General features: G+C 49.2%; 3 protein-coding genes across 4 annotated transcripts in view; all 3 read left to right on the top strand.

Annotated features, from left to right (window-relative positions):
- The first annotated feature begins 829 nt into the window (after positions 1–829).
- Positions 830–9,925, top strand: part of GPAT4 (glycerol-3-phosphate acyltransferase 4) — a 22,436-nt gene continuing 13,340 nt past the window's right edge. The window contains exon 1 of the mRNA XM_019514426.1: positions 830–878. The gene's annotated coding sequence lies outside the window, so the exon portion shown is untranslated. The remainder of the gene's footprint in view (positions 879–9,925) is intronic.
- On the top strand, positions 878–8,668 carry GOLGA7 (golgin A7). Of its 2 annotated transcripts, none has more exons than XM_019514427.1 (5): positions 878–1,019; positions 2,747–2,899; positions 4,087–4,188; positions 5,325–5,388; positions 7,342–8,668. In XM_019514427.1, the coding sequence occupies exons 1-4, from the start codon at positions 909–911 to the stop codon at positions 5,370–5,372; spliced, it is 414 nt and encodes a 137-aa protein (XP_019369972.1). In that variant the 5' UTR covers positions 878–908; the 3' UTR covers positions 5,373–5,388; positions 7,342–8,668. The 2 variants fall into 2 exon arrangements, with proteins under 2 accessions (XP_019369972.1, XP_019369973.1); XM_019514428.1 differs by having other exon boundaries at positions 5,320–5,388.
- GINS4 (GINS complex subunit 4) overlaps positions 5,863–9,925 on the top strand; it is a 6,178-nt gene continuing 2,115 nt past the window's right edge. The window contains exon 1 of the mRNA XM_019514308.1: positions 5,863–5,947. Within this exon, the coding sequence (XP_019369853.1) occupies positions 5,863–5,947 (85 nt within the window). The remainder of the gene's footprint in view (positions 5,948–9,925) is intronic.

Below are 9,925 nucleotides of genomic sequence, written 5' to 3'. Positions count from 1 at the left end.
TGGGGCAGTGTTGAAGACACTGTGGTGCAGTGTGGTGCCCCAAGGCAGCACGTGTGGACAGCGGCAGAGGGGGAGAGAAGCAGAACTGGGGGAGGTGAAGGCACCGCAAGCTGTGCTTGCACGTCCCCTGCTGCAACAGCACAGGACACGCGCGTGCAACAGAAGCACTGTCTGCCTCAAGCCGGGATGCCGAGCAGTTTGCCCCAGCTTGACAGAGGCAGGGCAGCAGCTGCTGGGGAGTCCCGCCCCCCCGTGCCGGTTGTGCTGTGCCAAGCGGGGAGGTCACCGCACTCCTGCTTCCCTGCATCACGCCACGTTGCGTGTGAGGGAGCCGCCATGCACAGGCCCACGCTTGCAGCTGCGCTGCCCAGCCGAGCGCGGCCAAATCTTAAATACCAAACGATTGTGTTGAAAGCTCAAAAAATGATTGTAATTTGCTGGGGGGGGGAAGTACCGTACCCTGAAAAATATGCAAACAAGACTTTTTCTGTACGCTGCTCATGGTAAGCAGGCAGCGAGCGAGTGAGAACCGGGCTATCCAAGCCGAACCGTTTATTTGGAGATCCTGAGGAAGCAAAGCTGAGACCCCCTGAGAGGGGCTTGCGCGTTTTGCAGGTGCTGCAACCACAAACGACGGCGCGCTCACAGCCCCGCACACGTGGCAGCGCTCGCACGTCTGCGCACGCGCCACCCACACCTCCGCCCCGCCCCACTCACGCATGCGCACAGCGCGGCTCTGACCATGCCCCCCTCTGGGGCGCGTTTGCGACAGCCGTAAGTGAGGCGGCGCGCGGCGCGACAGCGGTTGGCTGAGCTCGGCCCGTGCAGGGAGGGTCGGGGGGCCAGGATCGGGCCCACGGGGGGGGCGGCGGCGACAGGTGGACAGTCCGTGCGCGCAGGCCCGCGCCATGAGGCCGCAGCCGGCGCCCGTGTCGGGGAAGGTGTTCGTGCAGCGCGACTACAGCAGCGGCACCCGCTGCCAGTTCCAGACCAAGTTCCCGGCCGAGCTGGAGACGCGGGTAAGGCAAGGCTGGGCCGGGGGCTGTCACCTGGGAGCTGTTATGGTGGCTTAAAATGGGACCGCCTTAAGTTCCCCCCGGCACGTTTGGGTCACGTAAAGTAATTGCCGGCTTGGTCATACGAAGTAATGGTAGTGGTCTGCGCACCACTGGTGGTCTGCGCGTCGCGGGTTGGAGGTTCCTCTCGCTTCCTGCTCGCTCCTTCTGGAAAACAGCGCGTTTAACGAATGAGTGGTTCGTGCCAAGCACCTGCTTATTAAAGGCGTATCATTAAAACCGCGCAGAGTCACGGCCCACGCGTGTGGGAGTGCCCCTGTTACAAAGCATAACGAAAGCTGCCAGGTTGACCCTCTCGGCCTCCAGCTCCAGTCATCCCCAGTTATCCCCACTTGCAGTGTTTCTGTGTGTGTGCCGGGGGTGGCGCGAATGCCAGCCGAGAGCCAGGGTGTTAAAGCTCCTGCATTTTTCTTGGTACAAGCTACGGGCTGTGTCCTGTACCCTGGGCACCTACAGTGTCTGGGGATGTGGTTGGAGATGTGGGTGTGTTGGAGCATGCGAGGCCATGCCATGCTGCTTTGATGCAAGTGGCTTGGGAGGCTCGGTCTGCCTGACAGCGGCGAGATGAAATATTCCCCGTCTAAATGGCCCAGAGCAGATGGTTGTCCTGCTGTGTTTACTTGACACTGTTGTTTTGAATGAGCAAGGCGAGTAGTCTTGTTCCCCCCACCTGCTGGGTAGCATTGCTTTCCTGGGGGACGAAACCCTGCAAAACAATTAGTTGTCTCCAAATTGACCCAAACTGATCTTTGGTATTTTAGCACAAATCTGAAAGGAACATTTTGTATTTAAATAAAGGATAGGTTCCTGTTGCTAGGGAAGTAGATATGCCCTCCACACTCTTGCTTCTTGAAATGGTAATTAGAAAATACCGAACTTTGAATGTGATGTAGAAATCTAGACAAATGTGCCTACAAGTCTAACTTCCAGCAATTATGAAGCCCTTCTGTTTATGATGCTCTCTCTGATCTGTGCCCTTGTCACAACAGAAAGGGCAGCCGTGGCACTGAGAAATAAGGCATGTATTGTTGTATAGAAACCCATCCTCTGACAAGGCCGCTCTGTTGAGCCTACACTTCAGCAGCATCACAAACACCCTCTTATGTTTTCTGTCAACGTGGGGGGTTTTGTTGTTATTTGCAACACTTCAACTAGTGGAGTAACTCCTCCTGGTCAAATATTTTGTGCATTTCTTGTTGTTGGCAAAGATCACTTAGGCTATTTTTGCCTTCTCTTTCACATCACATTTGATACATCTTTGTTTATATCACTCACAAGCTTGACTGGCACTGGAGCAACAATCCTCCATACTTGAGGCCTTATTCAGAGAAGATTTGCCCGTATGGTCTTTCATTGAATAGTGGTTTAAATCCCGAGTCTGTTTCCTGCTGATCTGCTCTTTTCACTTCATACCCCAATTCTTATTTGTGCTTGCTTTCGGGCACAACATTTCAGTTGTGGTAGAATTCATTCTTGATGTAAGCTGAAAATTGAACAAAAGCTGCCGTTTTTGGAGGCTGTTCTATACTAAACGGAGCTGTGGCTCTCTCCACGGTGCATGTTTGAAGCAAATGGTCTCTCCGTGGCAGCGTAGGTTACATCTGTAAAAGGTACAAGTGAGGTGGATTTCTGTACAGGAGGTCAGTGGAGCTAACTTGGACTTTTTGCAGATCGATCGGCAGCAGTTTGAAGAGACTGTGCGAACTCTCAATAACCTGTATGCAGAAGCCGAGAAGCTTGGGGGCCAATCTTATCTCGAAGGTTGTCTGGCCTGCCTGACTGCCTACACTATCTTCTTGTGCATGGAGACACATTATGAAAAGGTAAGCCAGTTTGATTTGCTTTATGACCTGAAAGACAACACTCAACACTATATTAATTGAAGACTGACTTCATTTACAGTGATGAGTAGCACAGTGAAGTCTCTAGTACAAAGCCGGAATAAACTCTCATGCCAAACCAACTTCCTGAAATTACTTGTGCGTCAGATCTGCTCCCCTCTTGCTCAACTGTTACATATGAAATAGATTCCGTTTGACTCTCTCCACATAAGGGGCTGATTTCATGCTGTGATCATTTTTCCATTTTATCCACTTATCCTTTTTATCTAAATACACAGTGTCACACTGAAACCCTTACCTGACAGTTCACTCATGAAAACTTATGTTTGATTAAACAGACCTGGCCTGTGGTGTCCCTTGCACAGGCTGGGTGGTTTGCAGGAATTCTTTATGGGGAATCAGTCATGCAGTCATTTTGCGAGACTCTTGAGTAATGGATTGCGGTGAGGGAGAGGGCATCTCCAGTTTCCCTTCCTGGGGGCTTGGCGGAGATGCAAATGGGATCTGAGCTGGATATCTGTCTGGCTTGCTTGCTTCCATTTATTCTTTGAAGAAAGTGGAGATGTGCCCAATTCAGAGATAAGAAACCAAAGACTTTGGATAGCAAAAGCTTCCTGAGCTGAGAAGTTGGGAGAGGTTCTTACAAGTCTGAAAGAATAGTGTTCAGTGTGGGCAAGACCTGGGAAGCTTCATTCCACTGATTCAAGTACAAAAGGTCACTTGGTCAAGGCCAGTGCAGGGGCTGTATCAGATCCCTAGTCACAGAACGCATGTAGTCCGTTCACTTAAAACCAAGATGCTTATGTGTACATATATCATCTACATTTCCAGCTCAGGATTGAAGATAAGGCTTCACAGCATCAGAAACCCTGTTATTGGTGATATTCTGTAAAGATCTATATTAACGTGTCATCGGTGAAAAACTTAGTCTTAGGTTGGTGAACACAATGCAGGTGCCTTCTGGAAGGTGTGCTTTAGTCACGTGCAGCTCACTGGGCTCATTACAGCGGGCTCTCCAAGTACTACCACCCTATCCATGACAGTGTCCAGTAGTCATTAGAGCCCCTTCCTTGTTGTATTTGTAGAGATGGGACCAAGACGGGCTCTGTGTGGGAGGTCGATGTGAGAGCAGACTTGAAGAAGCTGACATCTGTATGTTCTGCCCCCAGGTTCTGAAGAAAATTGCCAAGTACATTCAGGAACAAAATGAGAAGATCTACGCTCCCCAGGGCCTTCTCCTGACGGATCCCATTGAGAGAGGACTCAGAGTTGTATCCACCTTGAGGTCTTAGACTCTTTTTGAAATTGGCCTGAGGGACAGAGAGGGACATCTCTTACCGTGGCACATGTGTAGAAATTAGTTCACCCCTGATCAGATGAAGGTTGTGGTTTGTGCTTCATAATATCTAGTCGGTAACCTACAGAGCAGTCTTTGCTCCGAATTTAGTAGGATAAAATTTCTGCCCATTTAGAAGGTCACGGGGAAATACAGCATGTGACAAATGCTGCTTGGCCCTCTTTTACAATGGAGCTTTTCATAAACCAAGTATCTTTATACCCATCTTGTGGTTTTAAACCCCATTTGGAAGTCTGGTTGGTAGACTTTCTCTTATCTGAACAACTGTGAGAACTCGTAGAACTATTTTACATAGAAAATGTCAGTCTTGGCTGACTCAGAATTGTTGCCATTATTTCTGCACCCCCACTAGAACCTGCCTGAGCGGTGAGGTAGTTCTCCTGGGTTTTGTTCTCAGTTACAACATGAGCTCCCTGTAAGCTGTGCTTTGGAGTTTGGAGCCCGCTGCAGGTGATTTGGCATTCCAGCTAGTATCATTCTTGGTGGTTGCAGAGGCATCTCGTAACTGTAATTGAGGAAGCAGAAGTAATACGTTTCATCCGTTGAGAATTCTGAAGTTGAAGCCCTTTTGAAATGCATAGGTGCATAGTGTGTGGTGAGCTGTCATCCTAATGAATTGCAGTTGTTTGGGTTCATCTGAATATTTGCCCAAATAGCTTACAGCTGGCAGTTATGTAGTTCCAGTGCCCTCATACTGTTTCCTAGAAGTTACTAGAAAGAAGTGACTAGACTTTGGTGAACAGAAATGTAAACAGTAAATGAGCAGGGGAAAAGGCTACAGTAAAATTCGGCTTAACGTATAAACAACCTGTGTGAATGTTGGCAGCCTCAGAGCAATATTATACACTGAGGCTAAGTGAACGCTCATTAAAAGGCAAGTCAGGATGCAAAACCAGAAATCGTGTGGGATGTTTAGAATGGTTTAGAAATTTAGCAACACTTCTCATCTAACAGCTGATGTGATCCAAGGCTCTGCTAGCTAGGTTTTTGTCATTTGTCAGTTGTCTTCCTTTTCCTGTAGCACGTTTTCTTAACAGCCGTGCTGTGCAGATTGAAATCACCATTTATGAAGACAGAGGTATGAGCAGTGGAAGATAAAACCATGGACCCCAAGGTAAATATTAACTTTGCATTACATGTCAAATCTATAACCGGCTTCTGTGCATTCAGAAGACGTAAACTTTCCCCTCCCCTGCCGAGACAGAATGTTTATCCAACCGCTGCATGTAATCATAAGGCTCTTTAAATAAATCTTCTGTGTGGATGAAATCTTTAAATCCCAGCGGAAGATGTAAAAATATCAATACTTGGCAGTGTGCCCCTGAATGGTAATGCACTTCAGATGATGCCAGATTTCACATTGATGAAATCCAGATTTTAATTATGTAAACATGTATAATCATAAATCTGATTTCTGCTGTACTGTGTCAGAAATCATTATCTCACAGGTTGGATAGACCCACAAATTCTGATTCTGCTCAGGTTTCCCTCCTGTAAGTGAAGCAGCTCAGGACTTTAGGCTTGAGTTTGAACTCAGTCACTTACTGGTTCATCAGCTGTCTTGGGCCCTGGAATGACTCTTGCGCTAATGGCATGTGATGACAGGGGAGCCCGTACAGTCCACAGCGTGCGAGATCCCCAGCAGGTCTTGCAAGCTAAGAGAGTCAAGCCAGGTCAGTACATGGTGGGGGGGACATTCAAGAAAAATCCCTTTGCTGTTAGGTGTGGCATGGGTAGTTTAGTCACTGCTGCTTTTCCTTCCGAATCAGTGCTGAGCCAGTGCTGCAGCCTGGGGCTTAGGGTCTTCTCCGCTGAAGCTTCTGTCTTTAAAGCAGTTTGTAAAATTGAAGCCTAAAGACCTGGGGTGCATTAAGGATCCTCTAATGCTTTCCATAGGAGTCGGGGTACTGGGATTACTCTTCTGGCAGAACCCCAGACTGAATAATTCTGTTCTCCCTTCCCTTTGTTTCCATTTTGCTTTCAGCCTGATGAAGCATTCACTTCCACTGCTCAGCTATAGCTGCCTTCCACTCCAGAGGTGGCTGAATTCACCTGCCATTTCCTTCTTGCGTATAAAATGAAGTTGTGGCACCTCATATTTGTAAATTCCTTGGGCGCAGGGCACATGATGGGCCAGCAAATAAGCTCTTTGTGCCTTAGTAGGAACACTGCAAACAAAAAAAAAATCAGGTTGTACACAGCCTGGCATATCAATGAAGGGGAGAAATGCCACAGACCTCCTCTGGTCTTTGCTAGGTGCCTCTAGAAGTGCCTCTTGGTAATTGCTTGGTCATGACTAATCCAGATGTACCATCTCTCTGACTCAGCCAGGACGAGAGTTTTCTGGAAGGAAAGGCCTGAGATTCTTGCTGCTGAACATGTATTGCTAACAAGCTCTGCACTATCAAAATACTGTAACAGTTGATTTAGAACGTCCTATCTGACTTCTCTGGCTATTAGCAGTCAGAAACTTGATCAAGTTCATGGCTTGTGCCTGCTGCTGTTGGAACAAGGTTGTGTTTTATCAGTTGCAGCTGCATCTACCTGGCACAGCCCTTTTGTCCTGACTCATTTCACGGCGATTACTGCAACGTGGAATGTTTTTCCGAGGTGGCGTGGGTTTTGAGCACTCTCACACGTGAGCCTGCTCTATCCACGTTCAAACAACTGTGACCCTTCTCATACAGGAAAAGATTTACATTAGGAACTTCTGGATAGTTTCATGAATTGCAAATATTTTGGTTCAGCACCACTTTGTTTTCAAAGCTGTAGGCAGACCAGGAGCAAGCTCCCCACAGAGTGGGGCCTAAGCAGGGGTCTGCCTTCCCAAGTGCAAGCCCTGCACCTGAAGCCTGCAGACTGTCGCAGACAGCCTGTTTACGCTGGCCGGGAAGCTGGTCTGGGTTACGTACACAGTTTAGAGAGAGAATCCATAACCATGGGAGACTAGAGTTCTGCTAGGAAGAGGGGGCATTTCTAGGCCACATGCTAGGCCTGTGCAAAGGTGTCTTGTGTGGTTCTCTGCAGTGCTGGCTCCTAACCTGCTCCAATTCTCTTTGTTTTCCAGCCCCTGGCTCAGCGGTGGACTCGCCGTATCAGAGCGTTCCCCTACCTCCTCTCTAGAGCATCATTCCTCTCTGCTGCCAGACCTGTGGTGCCATCTACTTACCAAGATTAACTTTCTAAACTTCTGGCTGGTCAGCATCCATTTTGTGGCCTGTGGCAAGCTTTAAGCAGTGGGATCATCTTGTTCGTTTCCATGGACAAGGAATGGGCAAAGTAAAGCTGTTGCTCTTCAACAAATGAACTGGGCAGTTCAGCCCAGTGGGAAGCAGCTGTTTCCCTCCCCACCAGTTAAATCTTCCGACACAGCAGGCTGCAAGTCTGACTTCAGGGAGTCTGTGCCAGAAACAAGGCCCGCACTCCAGTGCAGGGCAGAGCAGCCTGCAATACACTCACTGCACACAGTGCCTCTGCCTAGCAGGAAGTGACTCGAGGCACAGAGCAGTCTCAGGTTCCTGAGCTGACGCTCACTGGGAGTTCAATGCAGAAAGGTTTTTCTAATGATTTAGTTGTTTTTCCTAACCCCCGATAGCTGGTATTGTTACTGGGTACTTTGCTGGTGCCCTGGGAATCTACTGCTGTCACTGGAGTTCTCCACGCTCGCGGGAAGAGACAGTCTGTTGCTTGTTCCCTTCAACTGTGTCAGTACAATAAAATGGATGCTGAACCAATACATGTAGCCATCCCCACTCTTCCCCTGAAGGTTATTATGTAAAATGTAATGAACTGTTTTGTTTCTCTATGGATTTATTATATATAATTTATAGCAAAATGTTTATTTGATGGATTACTCAATAGTGTGTAAGATGGTTTCTTAACTCGCGCTGCTGGCAAACTGCTGAAAAGCAGAGCTGTGCAGTATGTCATATTTCCCATGAATTAACATTCCTCAGCAATATCTGCTATGCTATCTTGGGCATCTTCCGAGTAAAACTTCCAGCAAACAAAATTGGCCTAATATTTTCTGTTGTCTCCCTCTCCTGTATAACACGAGATCTTTACTTGGCTGGGTTTATGCTAGCACAGACCCCCCGGCTGGAGAGCTACTGTCCACCGTGGGACTTGTAGAACAAGACAACCGCTACAACTAGGTGGAGTGTCGAGTTTTCTGTGATACTGTAGGTGCTAATCCTGGAGCGGAGATTCCAGGCTTCCTGTTCAACCACTTCTTTCTTTTTTTCCCCCTCCTCTTTGAGACTTGTTTCCTGTTTTAATTGTACAGAAGACTTTTTCTTTGTCTCTCTGAACTGTAAAAGTGCATTTGCCTTTTGCACCTGTTGCAATAATTTTGCAGAACTATTAATGGATTAGTAAAATTTTCTTATATTGTGTCTGTGTCCTGTTTGGTAGCACTGACCTGAATAAAAGTACTGATTTCCTCTAAGCAAAAGTGATGGCTGGTAACCGAATCTAAGCCATGTGAGAGTGCATACCTTGCTCTGTTTCTGCTATGACTGATGCAGGAGGGATAGGTTTTATGCTCTTTGTTGGGGGCAGGGGGTGCCTGCATGCATCAGCAACAACCCTGATGAAAGACAGGGAAGCCCTTGCACTGAAGGGGTCCTAAATCTGAGCAGAGTGTTCATGAGAGCTAATATTTCAGTTTGGAAAGTAGCTGTTCATGAAGGAGGAAGGTTCCTCCCCTGCCTTTACCCACACACATTGTAGTGCACAGTCCCTCCCCAGCGAGGGGAATGCAGAGGAGGAAACAAGACTGGCAGCAATGGCAGTCGACTCCCTGAGTGGGCTGGGAGCTGACAAAATCTCCCATCCAATTCCTCTTTTTTTTTTTTTTTGAATCCTAGAAAGGAGGACCAGAAGGGACCGATAAGACCATCAAGTCCGGTCCCCTGCCATGGGCAGGATGTAATTGGGTTCAAACCAGCACGAGGAGGTATTTGTGCAGCCTCCTCTGAAAGACCACCGGAGCCGGTGACTGCACCACCCCTGCGGGAAGCCTGTTCAGAGTCTAGAGATTTTAGGTGACCCAAGCAAGATGAAACCACAGCGAGCAGGGCAGAGCTGGCCTGGGTGCTGCGCAGCACTGCTGGGAGAGGGGGAGTGCCCCGTGAGGAGGGTGTTTGTTCTCAAGAGCTTGCAAAGAACATCTCTCTGCTCTCTAGCTGGTGTAATACCAGAGACTACATCTACCCAAGAAAAACTTGCCAGCCAGAGCACGGCAAGGAGGCCGGTGCCTCTGCAATGTGCAGCTCCTTGGAGAGGACTGGGGCTGTCAGCCCCCTCCTCCACGTTTCCCTTCCACCGGGCCCCCCAAAAGAGAGGGTCCTGCTGCAGCCCCGGCCCTTGCTCCCTTGGGAAATGCTGGAGAGGACGGCGGGGCCCGTGCCGAGGGTGTCTCGGCCTGCCCCGCACCCAAGGGTGCGCACAGGGCAGCCCCTTAAAGCGAGCCACAGACCCCTACAGCCGGCAGCAGTCTGTCCGCGCCCCCGCGCGTGCGCCTCTGCGCCCCCACCCGGCCCCGGTAGCTGCGCGGCCGCGGGAAGCGACGTCCCTTTAAGCGCCGGAGGAAGCCGCGCGCGGGTCCGGGGGCGGAGCTCATGCATATGCATGTTGCAAGCCCCGCCCCC

Source organism: Gavialis gangeticus, unplaced genomic scaffold, assembly GCF_001723915.1.
Source record: "Gavialis gangeticus isolate Ggan-Ray unplaced genomic scaffold, GavGan_comp1, whole genome shotgun sequence".
NCBI lineage: Eukaryota > Metazoa > Chordata > Crocodylia > Gavialidae > Gavialis > Gavialis gangeticus.
This window is presented reverse-complemented; position numbering and strand designations above follow the sequence as displayed.